The sequence below is a fragment of the Arctopsyche grandis genome, chromosome 9 (assembly GCF_051622035.1).
Source record: "Arctopsyche grandis isolate Sample6627 chromosome 9, ASM5162203v2, whole genome shotgun sequence".
Lineage (NCBI taxonomy): Eukaryota > Metazoa > Arthropoda > Insecta > Trichoptera > Hydropsychidae > Arctopsyche > Arctopsyche grandis.
Window position 1 is genome coordinate 10,241,563 of NC_135363.1, and position 18,615 is coordinate 10,260,177.

The 18,615-nt window shown below is 35.4% G+C and overlaps 2 protein-coding genes across 2 annotated transcripts in view; one reads left to right on the forward strand and one right to left on the reverse strand.

Annotated features, from left to right (window-relative positions):
• dally (division abnormally delayed protein) overlaps positions 1 to 7,369 on the forward strand; it is an 83,331-nt gene extending 75,962 nt beyond the window's left edge. Inside the window, exons 3-7 of the mRNA XM_077438586.1 lie at positions 3,495 to 4,255; positions 4,331 to 4,611; positions 4,753 to 4,900; positions 4,978 to 5,152; positions 5,248 to 7,369. Coding sequence (XP_077294712.1) covers positions 3,495 to 4,255; positions 4,331 to 4,611; positions 4,753 to 4,900; positions 4,978 to 5,152; positions 5,248 to 5,420 — 1,538 coding nt within the window. The 3' untranslated portion in view covers positions 5,421 to 7,369. The remainder of the gene's footprint in view (positions 1 to 3,494; positions 4,256 to 4,330; positions 4,612 to 4,752; positions 4,901 to 4,977; positions 5,153 to 5,247) is intronic.
• Positions 7,370 to 9,322: 1,953 nt separating this feature from the next.
• On the reverse strand, positions 9,323 to 14,559 carry LOC143917265 (protein HBS1-like). The gene is made up of 7 exons (XM_077438747.1): positions 14,421 to 14,559; positions 14,171 to 14,270; positions 13,854 to 14,071; positions 13,610 to 13,776; positions 13,249 to 13,495; positions 12,950 to 13,121; positions 9,323 to 11,420 (listed from the first exon to the last, which is right to left on the reverse strand). The coding sequence occupies exons 1-7, from the start codon at positions 14,430 to 14,432 to the stop codon at positions 9,463 to 9,465; spliced, it is 2,874 nt and encodes a 957-aa protein (XP_077294873.1). The 5' UTR covers positions 14,433 to 14,559; the 3' UTR covers positions 9,323 to 9,462.
• Positions 14,560 to 18,615: the final 4,056 nt, after the last annotated feature.

Consider the following 18,615-nt stretch of genomic DNA (forward strand, 5'->3'; position numbering starts at 1 on the left):
CTACTATGTCACCGCTATTTGAGATTGATTAATGTACAATAAAATTTATGTACAATTCATAGATGTCTCGTTAATTTGCGAGTTTTTCAGTGTCTCATAATTCAGCGATTTGTATAATAATAAAAAATAAAAAAATGCTGCGATGTTTGTAATTGGCCAGGAAGGCGCAATGTAAGGCCTTCCTGGTATATATGTAAAAAAATAATAATAAATAATTTTCTTCTACATATAACGTACTATGTACTACCATACTAGACCGGACCATTTCAGTATTATTGTATTTGAATAATCATAATAACAGTGCAGTATAGTACTGCCGTTATTGCTCATTGATTATTTCAACCATCTTCTTCTCACCTGATGTCGAGACGAACAACCGGTCTTTATTATTTTTCTCTCGAATATTTTTTTTATTATTATTTCGTTCTGTTCACCTTGGCCAACAATGAAATCAAAGTCGAATTCCCGCTCTCCGTTCATCTTCGGAATGATGACCAGCCCTTCCCACGGCCAGGCTCCCTCGACCCGAGGAATTCCATCGGGTCTGACCACGTGGGGCGCCTGCGCCACCTACCCGACCAATCCATTTTCGCCGCCCTATTAATCTTTTGAGGACCCATTGTTGCCGACCTCACCTCTCTTGGGTACATCTGTCCCCTTCGCACCATCACCTCCATATATTTCGTGGGTGACGTCCCCCAATTGTGGAACCACTGCGCTCGTTTGGGCTCGCTCGTGCCGACAAATGCACCGGTCGGTGCGTCCCTGTTGCACCCACTCTCGCATACTTTTCTGGCACATTATTATGTAGGAATTTCGTTGGCTCTTTTTTTTCCTGTGCCCCTCTATTCATTTATTCGGTTTTTTTTCATTCGACTCCCATTTCGGGTTACATTCACTCGGCCGTTTCTTCCACCCATTGACCACTGTGAATAATTCTCATAGTACAAATTATGATCTTCGACGACTTATTATTATTGGATGTACGAAACTTATATTTATACATATGTACAATAACTACTGTCAACATTCACATTTCGACACTTCCCACTCTTATGAAATTTGTTTTTTGTTTGCCTTTGTTTTGTGATTCTAGGAAACTGTCGATAATGTTGATTTACATACATATAGACAGTTGTGCAAATAAAGTCATACCCATATGATTCATATGGGTTCGACTTTTTTCATACGATATGAGTAATCTTGAGTGTATTTGCTGTTTCTCTCGCAAATTTCGAGTTGTTCAGCGTCTCAAAGATGTTTGTCGATCGGTTGAAGCAAGTACATAAAACTATTTTTTGTGGTAAACGGAAACTATACACAAAGTGCACACGGAAATCGCTAATACGGAATATCTGGAATTCTCGTTAGTGTGATAGTTCGCTTGTGTAACTCTCAGTGGGTGGAATTTTTGAGGGCACATAATCCCTGGTCGAAATTTTAGAGACATGTGCGATATCGCCGTGTACAAAATAGTTACCGAACCATTTTTTGTAAAATTATTTTGGGTATGTTTCAGTGCGGTCTCCGTGACGAGACAGAATGTTAAATGACAGAAAACGCAAATATTTTGAAGGCAAAGATCGAAAATCGAAAGATCTTAAGTCGAAAGATCAAAAAAAAAATGGTGCATGGTAAACGGTACATACTCACGTACACACTCACTTAATTTGCGCGAGCAGGATACAACAGGAACAAAAGGAACAGGCTTTTTCTCCCGCAGAATACGGGAGGAATGTGCGCGCGCAGAATACGGGAGGAAAAGCATGTTCCTCTTGTTCCTGTTGTATCCTGCTCGCGCAAATTAAGTGAGTATGTACCGTTTACCATGCACCATTTTTTTTTGATCTTTCGATTTTCGATCTTTGCTTTCCGATATTTGTGTTTTCTGTAATTTAACATTCTGTCAGGTCACGTAGACCCGTTTCAGTGACAGTATACTTTCACTTGCGTTTTAGGGAATTCATATTCCGAATACTGCTCATTTACTTTTGATACTTTTATTTATATTGCGCCTTCTTATTCTACCTTCAATAAATTTTTTCGATATGTTCTTCAGTGTATAAATGTTAAATTGCATCAGAAGCAAATTTGATGATATTAGACGCATCTTGACCTTTTTCTTTAGGTAAGGGTGCACATTGTAGTAGTAATGAGCAGGCTAGGCCTGAGGGTATATATCGCCCCTAAACAGATTGCTTTCAGCCCACCCTCCCCCCCTTTAATTTTTAAACAGTGAATTTCATGAAAGTTCTCGAAATTTTATGTTGAAGAAATATATATTAAGACAAAAACAAAAATAAATTTAAATTTTTTGTTCAAAATAGGCACGTTTTATGTATAAAAATTAATAAAATATGGATAACTTGAATAAATTCGGTAATTTAGACATTAATTTATATTCAACGATTAATTGAAGAATTTTTTCTTTCGAATATGATTGTTTAAGATATTTAATTTCGTGAAGCAAATCCATCCCTGATATATACATATATATGTACATACAGCGGTATTTCATATAAAATAAAATTCCAAATTACCATTTGTACTGACGACAGTTCGCTGTTTTATTCGTGAGTCGTTGATATTGGACAGTCAACTTCCTGCGTTCCTCGTAAATTATAATATTTTACAATCAGTATTGTTACTTCGAGTGGAAAAATTAAGTTGAATATAGAATGTTTTATAAGTTCAAAGGAAGCCAAATTTTTATTTTTTCAATTTAATACTGAAAAAATAGTAAAATGGGGGCGCCTCGCAGCGCCCCTTGTCTATGGCGCCCTAGGCAATTGCCTAGTCTGCTGCACATTTGAGCCGGCCCTGGTAATGAGTGGTGTTTAATTCACACCAGAAAAATAAGCTTTTATCAAATTCGATTTTCACCTTGAATTACTGCATCTTCTTGTGGTTGAGAAACCTTGGTACATAATATAACGTATTTCTCTTCTAAGAAAATACGTAAGCTAGATGGAAATCGCTTTTATGGCCGCCTGTCTCTGGCTTTACAACCGGAAGACTGCAGAGTTGTAACACCAATTTTAGCAGGAGGCGCTATATTCGCAGGGCTATAGAGAAACCCTGTAAAGAGAATGAATTTTTTATGATCCAATTCATTCCGTTCGTACTTACTTTCAGACATTCAGGCGTCTTATATTTTTCTCGATGTGATTGAATAAATTTTTAATTTCATAAGAACGCTTGCCAGATTTTTTTTGTTGTTGTAATTTTATATATTCGATTAGCATCTGGATCGTGTAATTCCAATATGAAAATTGATAGTCTTATCACATGTGGGCACTTATTCCGCTGTGAATCTTGGCTAGCGATGTGAAGAGTGGCAAAATAATTAAAATAGTTATTCCATTTTGTCATTGGTAAAACGAGCATCAGCCTCTCGAATTCGTATGAAACATAATATCAAAGCTAACATTTTGTTTTCATTAGAATCATAAAATAAATAATCAATTAATTTTTTATTTATTTTTTGTTTCCAGGCCATGTGTTGGAGCTGGCGCGCCAATCTGAAAACAAGACACTGTATCTCTTCCAACAAGTTTATTCGAAAATGTCAGTGTTTTCAAAAAAACCGATAGGTGATCTTTATTCCGATATTAGAAATTACATTAATAATAGTAGTGATGTTGCCGGATCATCAGACTTGAATGTAGAAAATTCGGTCTCAGACTTCTTTACGAATCTCTTTCCTCTTGTATACCACCATGCCGTCAACAATTTAAACGTGAGAGATTTCACAGAGGAATACAAGACATGTTTAAGGCAGTCGGTGAAAGAAATACAACCATTCGGAGATATACCTCGACAGATTTCGCATTCCATGTACAAAAGTTTGGAAGCGACTAGAGTGCTATTACAGGCTTTGGCTTTAGGTTCAGAAGTTCTGAACACGACGGACATGCTTCTCAATGAAGGTGCTGAAAAAACTGAATCTACACAAAATGCTTGTCATTTGGCGTTGTTGAAGATGTCATACTGTCCGCATTGTTTGGGATTGGATGTTCATTTGAAGCCTTGTTCCGGATTTTGTCTTAATGTATTGAGGGGTTGCTTGACTCAACACGTCTCCGAACTGGATCTACCTTGGAATAGCTATGTGGAGGCTGTGGAGAGGCTTGTGATAGCTGTGAAAGCGCACGATAAGAATGTCAATGCCGATACATTGTTGAGAGGTTTAGACACTAGGATATCGGAAGCCATCATGTACGCTATGGAAAATGGTCCAAGTTTAGAAAAAAAGGTATAAAAAATACCCATTACACTTCAAGTTCTTATTGAAATTAATCTGTGTGATTAACAGCTGTTTCTTTTTTAGGTTAAACGAGCTTGTGGTCATGCTGTCTTCTTCGGTGAAGACTCTTCAACTGTATCCGATGATGGTGCAGATGTTGTCTCGTCTGGCAAACCCCACCGAGTGTTGCAGGTGCCGATTATCCTACGCATATCACCACTCGACACACAAATGCTACATTTCTTGGCATCTGTTGCAAAATCGAAGGGTTTCTTCCTCAATCTTGCTGATACTCTATGTCGAGATGATAGCTTTGCCGAACAAGGCGATGGAAAATTATGTTGGAATGGTGAAAGGATAGGAGAGTTAGTATTTTATTTTTATCCTACATATAGTATAAATTTATAACAATAAATATAAAGTGTTTTTAAATTATTCTGTATGAAATAAATTCTGTAACACTTAAAAATTTAGTTTTACACTAAATGTTGTATTTTTTTTTCCAGATATTCAAAGCCTGTAGCTGGTTCAAGTGTGAGTCTACAAAAGTATAATCCAGAAATGGAACTCTTAGCTAAAACTCCAGTTCAAAATGGGGCTGATTCCGATGATCGAATTGTGAAACTATCGCACAGATTAAAGCACATGCGACAGGTTTGTTTTTTATACAAAAAAACCCGATTCTTGTGAAATCAATAATGCACTTATTAAATTACATTTTTTTCATTTAGCTCGTCATGCAACAAATAAGCTCATCCCCTCAACCAAGCTCTGAGAGTTTTATGCAGGGAGATATGGCAGAAGGAGATAGTTGGGAAGGATCAGGCTCGGGTGTAACGGACATGTTTGACCCAAGTGATGAAGAGAACAACGAATGGGATGGTTCCGGTTCTGGAGACAATCAACGTAATTACATTTATTTATTATTCAAATTTGAAACAATCTTACTGTATATGTATGTATATATGCATATTAACATCGTTTTTCATCTCAAATTTCAGCTGAAAACAATCCTACTCCTACAGTGCAAGTTGATAATGGAAGTGAAAGCAAACCTGGTGGCATCCTCGTGGGTTCTGGTGCAATATCAACGCATTATCAGTGTTTAATATTCTCATTTGTATCTTCATTAGTTATTCATTTGAGTGCCAGAAATTATATAATGTTGTTATAAAAAAAAAAAACTATTGTAAAAAATTGTATTGTTGATATGGATTGTTGTTGTGATCTCCTGATAGAAGAGTTGTTTCAGAGTTTTAATTGGTAGGAAGGGGAAAAAGCATTTTTAATGGATAATTTGACAGGTGGAACTGTATATCGACATTTTTTATTTTCTCGGGCTACGTTTGTGTATCGGACGATATAAAATCGATTTTAAATATGTATGTAATTGCTAAGAGTGACGGTTATGAAAAAATGTTTCTAAATTCTTAAAGTTATCAAATTTGATGCATATCCATAATAATAAAAACTCATTAGAAGTATTCTTGTTAATGTCAACGTAGAGTTTAATAATAATAAAAAAAAAGATTTAGACATTTAAGATTTACTCAACCACTCAGGCGATCCGAGGAAAGAACACGTGCCAGTTGTAATTTATACTCACGCATACCGATAAGTCAATCGGAGTTTGGAGACTCTGTTAAAATAGCTGATGAAAGTTTGACAACTGGTCGACTTGTAAATGTAAAATTACACAAACGCAAAAGTCAATATGTATTTTTTTTTTTATTATTAATTTCGAGTCAAGTTTTAACTTAAGGGTAGTTACATTATTTATTTTTTAGTTTTTTATGATCTATCCAATCTATTATTAAATTATTAGTCTGGTAGATTATTTTTTATTGTCTGTATTTTATATCAATACTCAGAAAATGCAAAAAAAAAAATCATTATCAGCGAAATATTATATGCAAAACTTTTTAACCAACTGAAATTTAAATGTCTCAACTTTCTTTGTATATTGTACCAATATATTTTTATTAGTTTTAATAATGGAAGATTATGTGACGTAAAGTGAATTTTAGTTATGCTTCGAGGTGACTTTGTTTCCCCGGTGCATCTCTTTTGTGAGTCAAAACATCGTAATTTTACAAGATCTGGTTTTAATCGCTTGTTTATTTTTTATTATTTTATAAAAAAGAAGAACAAAGCTAGTCATATCGTCTAATGTTAACGAATGACAGGACAACTTTGCACAAATTATTACGTCCCTCAACTTATTGTGTACGAAATCAATCGAGGTTCAAAGATTTATATGTATATTTTAATTTGTGCTATATTTGTATTGTTTGATCGTCCTATATATTTTTGTATGGGAGTTCCCAAAAATGGAAAAAAAAAATGGAAGTGTGAATGAGTGAAGCTTAAAAGTATTTGTCATGTGACGTTTGGACAAAATTGAAAATGTACGGACAAAAAGTCCATTTGGAGTTTCGGCAACAGAAGTGTGGATTAAGAATTAGTAAAAATTGACAAGCTGTTTGATTTAACCTTTCTTAATTCAACTCCCCGTCGTTTGTGATTAAATTACAACGAAATTATTCGCAACATCTGAAATTTTCAACCGGGGGTTTGTCGTCAGATTAGCAATCTGTGATTAGGATATTTTTTGTAAATACATATATATATTAAAACATTGCTACTTGTGCAAAGAAATTATATAATTTGTGCTTGTATTTTTATATGCCTTATACATATAAACGTACGCGTATGAATATCATATACATATACTATATATATTTTCTCCGTTTGCACACAAACAACTATGCATGTTGTGGAGCTCCAGCTTTTCACGAGTGAAAGATCGTTTTATTTTTTATTTTCCTGTAAACCGTTTAGGTAAATTATGTAATCTTGTCACATGACTATAAAGCTGTACAGATTATTATTGATGATTTATATTTATCAAAAATAATTAATAGCAATAAGTTTTTATTGTATTGAACATAGTTCAATCTGATAATAAAATATTGTGAGCCATTTTACACACAAAATTGTGAATACGTGTATGTAGTATACATATGTACACGCTGCCACATACATTTGTGTATGTGCATGTATGCAATAATGTAATATAATTAAATTATTTGATAACAAAAATATTCAGTTTTATATATATTATCATGTGTTTTTATTTAAAATGTCAGCTTTTTTTTTTACTTTTAACCTAAAATACCCAAATCCTTCCAATAATCCTTGGTTCAATCTTTTATAATGGAACTAATGGTCCGGCCTGTGTGCACATAATTGTGCACTAGGTAAAATATCGCAATTCGGATCAACGGAATTAAAAATTGCCACTTGGGCTTAAGAATTAAATTAAATTCGCCACAAATCGATAGCAGTATATCTACTTTGAACTTCAAAAACCAAATAATATAATAAATTCAAATCAATCATAATTAATTCGGCAGCCGAGGAAGAAGCGGAAGAGCAACGAACCAACATGTCCGAGTCCATGTCGTAGATCTGCCACAGTAGATTGATATATCTGTAGGAATGTAGCGCAGCTTGTACGATCCTGAATCGAGATCAGTGATCTTACGAGTATGCAGAGCTGACCTTGGCCGAAATATCTTCGTTTACACAAGGGTAAAAACAACAATTCGACCCGCTCCATATAAACGATCGCGAGCCCGCAGATCCCATGGATATAAACTAATGCACCAGCCCCAGACGCCAGTGATCCTCTGGAGTTTAACCAGCCCTTCCACTGAAGTCGGCAAATAGTCATCTTCGCTGTGAACATTCTGCATTTGTAAAAAAAAATAATCCTCCGTTATATTCAACCGAGTTTCCGAGTCTAAACATAACCTCCCATCTTATTATCTATTTGAATGATAAGTGTTTAATGAAATTCAAACCATCAATAAATGTAAGATCTCTATCATAGAAGATTCAATGTTAAATTATAGATATATATACTATCCAGGGCCGCGCCTAGGAGTTCTGGTGCCTGTGTGCAAACTTAAATCGGCCACTCTTTAATTTTATCAGCATTTGTATAAATTAAATTAATATATATATATATATATATATATATATATATATATATATATATATATATATATATATATATATATATTTTTTTTTTAAATGAAGTGCATGCGAGTTGTGCAAAAATATAACCTCGTGATAAATATTGTGTTGAAAATTTTAATTATAATAAAAATTAACCAGAAAACCAAAACGTTTAGATCTGAACAGTACCAGACAATAAGAGAGACTGGACATTTTCATGTTCATTTATGAAAATATAGTGTTTTTACTACCAATCCCCATTGTTCTTTCGATGACCAACCAATACTCAACATCTTTGAAGAAATACATCTATCTAGCAGTCGCAAAAATAATAGAACATAAACGACCTCTATACGGACTGAAGCTATACCTGCTATCCCGTTATTTCCCCAAATTATAGTTTGGGTGTGTTATAAGTCGTAACTTGCAACAGCAATCCACGAGTATACGAGACAACCTAAATGCATTTTAAAAGTAGAAAATGGTAGATACTATACTATGCGGCCCAGATACTATATTAAAACTAGCAAACACTGAAAGATAATTTTAAATCTCCAATAGGTATTCCTTCATTCAAATTTCTTCTTTAACCAAAACAAAACAGTATAACTCCATGGTTGCATAATGGTTTGACCGTGATTGAAAATAATTTATTCCGAATATTTCTGCAGTGCTGCTGGTCAGACTTGAGTACTTGCAGTCTATTGTTTCCTATCATTTGTTAATTTATATGATTTCATTGTTGAAACAGTTCCTCACCAAATTGGCAACCAACCTACTTACTATTTGCCATCAACATTAGAATTTAATTTAAATGACATGTATAAGTTTATGCCCACATGTCATTTTATTATAATTAAAAAATAATAAAATAAGAATCTATGCAAGTCATATTTTGTAAATAACCTACATATTTACTTCTGAATATATAACATTAAAACAGTCGACTAATACATTCGAAAGTAAAATTTAAATAAATGAAACAACCAAATCGTCCACGGATGATATATTTAAATGTTTCAGAACTGAAATATACGATTCAGTTACAAAAGTTTCATTATATATGTATATATACATAAAGATCATACATTGTATACACTGGTGACCATCAGATTGCTCTATAAGTGCGATCAGTCTGTCTATACCGACGTCAGATATATAAAAAAACAATACAAAATGAAATTGAATTAAAGCTATTTAACAATGGCAGTGACGAGACCGGCGGCTATGGTGACACCGGAAACCCTCAACATGATTCGTCCGAGCTCCTTTATGTCCTTGTAGACTTCCACGCAAATGGGTCGACTGATTTCGATCTCGACGATTGCGACTGAGTTGTTCACCAGACACCTCGGCTTCTTCTTGATCACCTCTCCGGTACTTTTGTTTATCGACGCTTTCAACTTGACAATGTTGACGGCTTCAATCAGCGACTGATGGTGCATTATTACAGGATAGCCATTGGTGATGGGGACTTTGACGTTGAAGACTACGATGCGAGCCTCGAAGCGGGTCGTGACGGGCACTGGCATTGCCGGATCGCACAAAACATACCCGACAAATATGTTCTGAATGTCGAAGCCCAGCAAATTTATACTGACTTGATCTCCAGCAAATGCAACCGATTGTGGAACGTCGTTTATCAATATAGTTTTGACCGTTGCCGATTCCTTCATTGGACATACTAGAACCTTATCGCCGACGTTCAGTACACCCGTTTCGATCTTTCCAAATATGCAAAATCCAGATCCAGTACCTTTGAATATATCGTTGACTGAAAGTCTGAATGGTTTCGTTACCGGTCTATCCGGTGGTTTGAATTTATCGATGACGTCTATAAGACAAGGCCCTTTATACCATTTAGACAGATCTACTTCAGTAGGTGGTTTTACCAAGTTTTCTCCAGTTAAACCGGATAGCGGGACGTAAGTTACATCACTGTCTTTAAAACCAGCTTGTTTGAGGAATACTTTAAGCTTTGAACATATTTCATCGAACCGCTCTTGCGACCAGTTGGTAGTGTCTAGTTTATTGACAGCGACGGCTAGTTGATTTATGCCAAGGGATCTGACCAACAGTGCGTGCTCTCTGGTCTGTCCACCTAAGTCGAATCCAGATTCAAACTCTCCTCTAGTGCCGTCGACGACTAAAAGTGCAACGTCGGCTTGTCCAGCTCCCGCTATCATGTTTGGAATAAAATCGGCGTGGCCCGGAGCATCCAAAACAGTTATACATTTGGTCTCGGTGTTAAATTGCACCCGTCCAACATCCATTGTGATGCCTCTTAAACGTTCCTCACCGGTTTCGTCTAGGACCCAAGCATACATGAAACTTTGTTTGCCGAGCTTTTTACTCTCCTGCTCGTACTTGTGTAAAGTTCTTTGATTGACTTCTCCCAAGTCGCAAAGCATGCGTCCCATCAGCGTAGATTTACCGGCATCTACGTGTCCTATTACGACGATGTAAAGATGTTCCTTGGCTGAGGCTCGTTCTTGGTGGTATAGAGCAGTCGCGTCGACTTTAGGGGCCGCCGGCCTGAATGTAGCTTTGTCTTCAGATGGGTTGGATTCTGGAAGGCGACTGGGAGTGCCTCGACCTGAACGGGGCGATTGGGAACCGGGGCTGATCGTATCGCTAGTTGTGCCCTCGTCTAGTTTGAAATTTTTCATTAAGCCGGGAAGTTTAGTGTCGGCGTTGACTGTGATGATTTTGACCGTGTTGGGGGTGTGTTTGGGTTTGGCGACGATAATCTTCGGCGGTGGGGGTTCATAAGTTTCCTTATCGTCTAAGAGGGAGTTGAGAGCGCGTTCTACGTTGCAGTCGTACGCCATCAAGGCAGATATCAACTTGTGCTCCGGGTGATCGGAGCCGGGTAACAGTTCGCGTAGCTGAGCCAGCTTCTGACGCATCTCCGGGGTTTCAGGCACTTCAGACGTTTCGGGCAGTTCGGATGTTTGGGGTACCCAGCATGAGGCCGTTGGAGCGCGCCCTCTGTCGTATATGAAGTGAGCATCGGTTGGGGAAATGCAGCTAAAGTCCTCGTCTAGTGACCTTCCGTAGACGTCATCGTAGCCCTCGCACTCGTCCGCGTACTTCAAAGACCGGATGTTCCGATGACGAGACATGACCGAGTCACCGGAAGCCCGGGAAGATCAGGAGAGACGCACGAGGTTTGGAAACGATGGGAAGACCAGCTGGGTGACGTGACGTGACGTGCTGCCACTGTTGCCACTCCCACGAGCATAAAAACAATACGCACTCAAGGCTGCCAATTTTATATAAAAATAAATTTCCAAGCGACACGATTTTTATATTGTGATTTATTTGCATATTTTATAATGTGTTGCAATGAAAGCGCGAAACTGTTGTCAATAAAATATACTTACGTCGAGTACAATACGTTATATACCTATGCAAGGATGGATCCAGAGGGGGGGGCGATTGCTCTCATCATTTTAATTGCTTTTGAAAATTATATATTGATTTAAAATGTTTTTGTCACGGCGTATTTTATATTAATATATGATTGTTTTTTTTGTTACCTACAGCTCAACAGTCAATGCGCCAAACAGTTATTTGTCAGGTATAGGTGCAACCTGGGTGATTCCGATATTGTAGGAAGTAAGAGCGACAAGGATGGATGGAAAGATACGGATTCTCAATAGCATTATTAAAGTGAATCGATACATTATTTTTAATATTAATTTTTATATTTTCATTGTATGTTCAATGTAATTTCATTGTGTTCATTGGATTTTAATTGCAATTTTTTTTATCATTCCCCCCCCCCCCCATAAAAAATTCTGGATCTGTCTTTTTACCTACATATGTGTACGTTGAGATTTCAATAACAAGATTTTTTATATTTTATATTTTAAATTAAAATGCCCTTGACCATTTTATGGATCCGTTAGTGTTCCAACAGCTTAAGTTTGATTAAACAAATGATCTTCGACAGTAAAATTATTGACCATAATACTCATATAGTTTTTTGCTATTTGAATAAATTTAAACATTAAAAAAAAATTGTAATGAAAGAAAATTCTGATATTAATATTATACAATACTAATTGATAATAATATGTGAGTTTCTTTTTCACTTTTTAATTAAAACGGCCTAGTAAAATACAATAGTCTCTCCCTACATCACTTGACGCGTTATATGCGTTTTACAATTTAAATTGTTATTGAAAGTAGTCACGCGACTGACTCACTGTTTTGTCAGAGCCCCCTCTCTTATTTTTCGCTGCATAAACAAATAATGAATCTCATATAGCATTTACAAATTCAATATATATAAATATTTACTACTCAATGGCCATCTCTCAGTTGGATAAATGTTGGAGTACGCTTATTATTTTATTATTGAAACGAATTGTGAAATAAAAAATCACATATGTATGTAGATTCGCAGTGGTGATCTATGTATTCCTTGTTGTGCATTACATATTCAAAATATTTTATTTTTAAAAATTTTTATGCCAGTGTTTCGAAACATATTTAAATTATACTTTATCAAAGAAAATATAATTAAATTCGCTTAACAGTTTTATTAAAATAATTTTAATACAGAATATACAGACATATATTTTTTTTGTGTGATATAATAATTTTGTATTAGAGTATTGATACGCTTTAATAAATTATAAAATGAAAATAGAGACAATTCATTTTATTAACGATACTGAGGTGCACTTGATGACACTTTTTCCAGTTTTTCAAAATGTTTTCTGGCATTTCTGATGTTTATTAATGTGGCTTCGGAAGGAATGGCTGATTCTGACATGACCACCATTACATATGTGTTACTGGTGAAACCATCAATGAATGCTGCAAAAGCACTGTTCCGAACCTTAAATTTAAAATATTTCATTAGACGAAAAAATCGAAAGTAAAGTAAGAAGAGGCTAGTAAAAAATTTTAAGCTGACACCATACACCACAATTTATTTAAATATTCATATCATTATATGTAAATACCTCCATGCTTTGAAATTGTGCAGCTAGTTTTGAACATGATAATTTGAATTGTTTGATGATGTTCGAGACTTTTTCAAAACGGTGTCCATCTTTGTGCGGTTTTCGTTGACAGTGAGAAATAACCAAAAACGTAGCTCTTTCAAAAAGTAAAACTTCATCGGCATCCACTATGTTCGCAAATTGAAAAAGAGAAGTTTCCAGTGCTTTCACATTCGGTATAAGCATATAAACGATACTTGACCACGCCCTATAAAATAAAAAATATATACGAATTGGAACGCAATTCCACGCATAATGTAAACATATATGTATTTTATGACTATAATCTTCTGACGAAATACAAAGAAAAAATCCTTCATACTTATAAAGTGTTTCATCCCAGATACTTGTTCTAAAAGCGGTGCATTCCAAAGGTTTCGACAGTCTCTTTAAATCGTCTTCTCTTTCTTTAAATATAACATCACGTTGATCTTCCGCTACCAAGTCCATTTTGTGAATGAGACAGAATATACGAGCTTTTGGCGAATTCTACGACGCAGTAAATAATATTAAAAATTTTGGAGGTAAAATTTAAAATGCATAATTCGATCGAGTATAACGCTCACTTGAAGTATGGCTTCCAAACATGACTGATAATAATGTATATCTTTGTCAAGCTCTCTGCTCTCAACATCGAATACGTAGATGAGGACTTCAACATTTCTAAATATGTTATCTCTTTGTGATGAGAAATAGTTCTCCATAAAAGCTTCTTGTCCTCCACAATCCCAAAGATTGAGAACCAGGTTGCCCAAGAATCGTACGTGGGAATGTTCTACGTCGACTGAAATAAAAATTTACCATCATATTAACAGTTAATTTACCATCATATTAACGATTTATAAATCAATATGTAGGTAATATTATATGTGGGTGTATATACTGGTCGCTCCGAGTCTTCTGGTGTCTCTTGCAATATAATTAGCAAATATGATGGACCTCATACTCGTTTTGCCTGATCCACTTTTCCCCATTAACAACACCTGAAAATCAAAAAAAAAATGTGGACACTGTAATTTGCTATAGTTGTATCATTATTGTACTAAGAAAGAACAATGGATTGGAAGCGAGTGGAAATCAAAGCAATAAATTAAAGATTAAGCAATGTAAGCGCGATATCAGGAGTTTTATACTTTTTTTTTCATTTTTCCTGTGAATATAGAACGATCCAGAAAAAGACAGCAGAACAGCCTATACGAAAATGAACGTCAAAATACGGTGACGTCTGTCAGCTGCGGGTTTGGCCACAGCCTATCGACCATGCTCGTGAATACATTGATATTTTATATCAGGGATGGCATAAGATTTCCAATCGTTACGCTATTTTATATTTTCTTCTTCAAAATTCTATTCTGCAAAAATTTACATCATCATTACAGGCAACATCAATGCGCCTTCCTGGCCAATTACAAATATTGCAGCATTTTTCATTATATAAGTAACTGAATTACGAGACACTGAAAAACTCTCAAATCAATGAGACCGGTCTCCATGACGAGCCGGAATGTGAAATTACCGAAAACGCAAATATCGGAAGGCAAAGATCGAAAATCGAATTATCTTAAGTCGAAAGATCAAAAAAAAAGGGTGCATGGTATTAATGTGCGCGTGCAGAATACGGGAGGAAAAGCCTGTTCCTCTTGTTCCTGTTGTATCCTGCTCGCGCAAATTAAGTGAGTATGTACCGTTTACCATGCACCCTTTTTTTTGATCTTTCGACTTAAGATCTTTCGATTTTCGATCTTTGCCTTCCGATATTTGCGTTTTCGGTAATTTCAAATTCCGGCCCGCGAGGTAGACCCCAATGAGACATCTATCAAATCGTACACAAACTTATTTATTGCACATTAATCAAAAAAATTATTGGTGACATATTGTATATATAGGAAGGGTTTTTTGGCTAATTTTTACCTGGAATCGTTTCAACAATGAAATCAGAGAAAATTGGCAAACTCTGATAGGAAACGATCAACCTGGAGTCACAAATCCAGGTCTAACCTACAGCATACTAAAAATTCATTTTTCACTCGAGGCCCTGACCTGGGATCGAACCTGGAACCTCACGACGCTAAGCAGAAGCTTAACAACCGAGCTATGCTGCTGGCTAAATTTATCTAGATTTTAAAATGTGAAGTTGTAAAAAAAGATTTTTTGCGTGCTCAATTCTGAATTTGATCTCGACTGTTATTCCATCAATGGTTGATACAATCAATTTAGCAATTAGGTCTACATATTTATAACAGGGTAAACGGATTATTGCACAAATTGCGATCGACACGACAATCATTACCACAAAAATCGCGAATACGGAATATCTGGCACTCGCGTTCTCGTTAGTACAATATTTCGCGTGATGGAGTTTTTGGATGCCAGATGTTTTTTGGAATCCAGGTGTTTGATTGCCAGATCACTTTTTTTGCAATAATCATCGAACCATATAACAGAACTTAAAAATAGCAAAACATATTAAAAACTTAAGCAAAATTTGTATTTAAATTTACTATAAATTCTATGTACTATCCTTGATTATAACATTATCTTTGTCAATATTGGTAATATAAAAAAAAATATCACTAAAAATACATAGGCGAATCATAGAAGTTGACCTAATCTGAAATAGTTGATATAAATAATATTAATAAAAACTTTTAATTTGTGCTTTTGGTCATTAGTATTCGATTGCAATATGTGAGTTAACTTTTAAACGGCCAGTAACTGCGATATTTCCCCCGTTTCCCATTTAAGACGCTAAAGCCTACAAAAAGGTACTGTACCATAATTTTAAGATAATGAAAACAATTCTGGATATCAACTTTAGTACGCGGGACAGATGTGTTGACCGTGTCCCGGTCTAAGAAAACACCGTTTGTGTTTGTAAGAGGATCGTTTATTTTTGTTCAATGGTTACAATGGTTATTGTATGTACGAAGAGGTTGAGCTTCGGAGAAGTGAGCTGGTTGAACTCCAGAGGTTCACTCTGGTGTTGGGAGCTGGTGTGTCGCTTTATATACGTTCTGGGTTGGAGCGTGCCGTGTGTATATGCTTTGTCTTTGTTTCCAGGACATGTTGACATTTTAGAGAAACATGTTGACCTACTTTCGAGGCGCGTGCTTTATAGCTATGGGGTCAGCGTGCCACGCGTAAATGACTTTTCAGGACATGTGTCGCGGTTGCCTGATGACATAATTGTTGGGTTTCGTTCGTTTTACGATCGAGCGATGAACTCTTTCTTCTGGAATGGTTGAAGGGGTCGTTGCCCTTGAGTTATGCATGTTTGTACAGGATCAATGATGATCAGTGGTTTTGATTCGTAATAGCACAACTCGTGCTATATTCCTACACAACAATCTTAACTTCCGATTAAAAAAATCAAAACATTCAATTTTAGTCATACGTATGTAGAATTTTCAAAGTTCAACGCGTCAAATGTTCAGGTCAAAGGTTTTTATCTTATACACATCTCATAGATAAGGTCATTACATTAACATTGCCCCAATGTCAACGATTATGTACATATCTAGTCGCTAGAATATGTTATCAAAATTTATTATAACACATAAAAAAAAGAAATTGGCCACACTGCTAAAGGTCTGTTCATACTTAACAGCACTGCACGGCTTCAGCACTGCACGACTCCGTTTAAAATATGTCATTTTATTACATTTCTATTCATATCTACCTACACGTCGCGGTTACATCACGTTTACAGCAATTTGGCCGAGTGCAAGGCAAAATCGGCTTACTTATACATTAGAGGCCATGACGATACGGCGCAATATCGCTTACGTCGTATTGTCGAGTACTTGCAATATGAATGCATACCAGTGGCGGACGGTGGGTGTTAATACCGGGTGTGCTGTGTATGCCGTAGGGCATAGGGTATAAAATTAGCAATTAAAAAAAAATACTCGTTTTGCATTACAAAAATGTTTAATTTATTAGTTATTTATACATAAGTTCAATGCGACGTTTCTGAGACATAAACTTTTCAATCACGTCTGCATAGAATGTGTCTTTCTGTTTTAATTCCACCAATAACTTTTTTTCTATTGAAATTAAGCTAAGGCCACATAATCTATCTTGACCTTGCGTACCTCTATAGCAAGTTTTTATTCTTTTCAGCGCCGAAAAAGAACGTTCTGCTGAAGCTGTACTGCTTGGTATCGTTAATATTAATTCTCCCAGCTTAAACACCTCTTTAAAACCAGATTCGAGGTTATTTTTTGTCATGAATTGTATTAATTCATGAACAGGTTTCTCTGAAAATTCAGAGCTGGAATATAGCACAATGAGTTCGTTTTTCAATCGAATATAATCAAACAGTGATCCATAAAAATCTTTTAATTTATTAATTAAAACATTTGGAAAATTTTCTTTATATTCGTCATATTTATCATTACAAAGAAGGTGAAAATATTCTAATTTGGAAAGTGAAGAATATCTACATTCGACTTGTGCGATTATGCTATCAACTATTTTGAAATATAATTGACGAAATGAAGTTTTATCTTCTACTTCTGAATAATTTTTTAATCTTTGTGGCCTACGATCATGATCATCATTTTTTTCATTTAAATAATTATTCCATAACATTTCAAAATTATTATCCCTTTCGTATTTCAGTTGCTGCAAAACATCATTAATTTTTTTACAACAATATAAAACGTCCGAAGATTTAGATTGAAGAATGTTATACAAAACATCAGTTATTCCAAACAGTTTTGAAAAAAATTGAAGAAGTTTAATTGTTTGAAAATCCTCTAAAAAGCCTAAAAACCCTCGTGCTTTTATAACAGTATCTGTGTCCCATAATTCACAATTTTCTATAACATGTCGAAAAAAATCTGTAAATTGACTTCTGTATTGTTGTACTGTGCTACTTAAACGAGATGTAAAATTCCACCTTGTGGGTGAATACTCTTTTGGAAGATTTTGAAAAGTATGTAGACAATCCATTTAAAGTTTGAAAAAATGATTTACTTTCTTTAATATCAGAAAGACCTTGCTGCAATACTAAATTCAATACATGAGCCTAACAGTGTGTAAAAAGAGCAAAAGGATAAGCATTGAGGACTTTGGATTGCAAACCATTTACGTGTCCACTCATTACACTTGCTCCATCATAAGTCTGTCCAACCGATTTGTCTTGAATTTTAAATTCTTCAACTATGTTCACCACGTGACGGAATAGACCATTAGATGTTTTATCAGCACTAACGTCTGTAAAACTAATAAACCGTTCATGTACATTGCCTTTACATACAAAACGTAAAACTGTTGAGAGCTGTGATTTTGTCATTATATCTGAAGTTTCATCGAGAATAATAG

What these genes read in the sequence shown, in the direction of transcription:
- LOC143917265 (XM_077438747.1), bottom strand. An exon ending in CAGAAGACTCGGAGCGACCA is followed by an intron (nt 14,072 to 14,170) that starts GTATATACACCC and finishes TTTTTATTTCAG; the next exon opens with TCGACGTAGAACATTCCCAC. An exon ending in CACAATTTCAAAGCATGGAG is followed by an intron (nt 13,122 to 13,248) that starts GTATTTACATAT and finishes TTTAAATTTAAG; the next exon opens with GTTCGGAACAGTGCTTTTGC.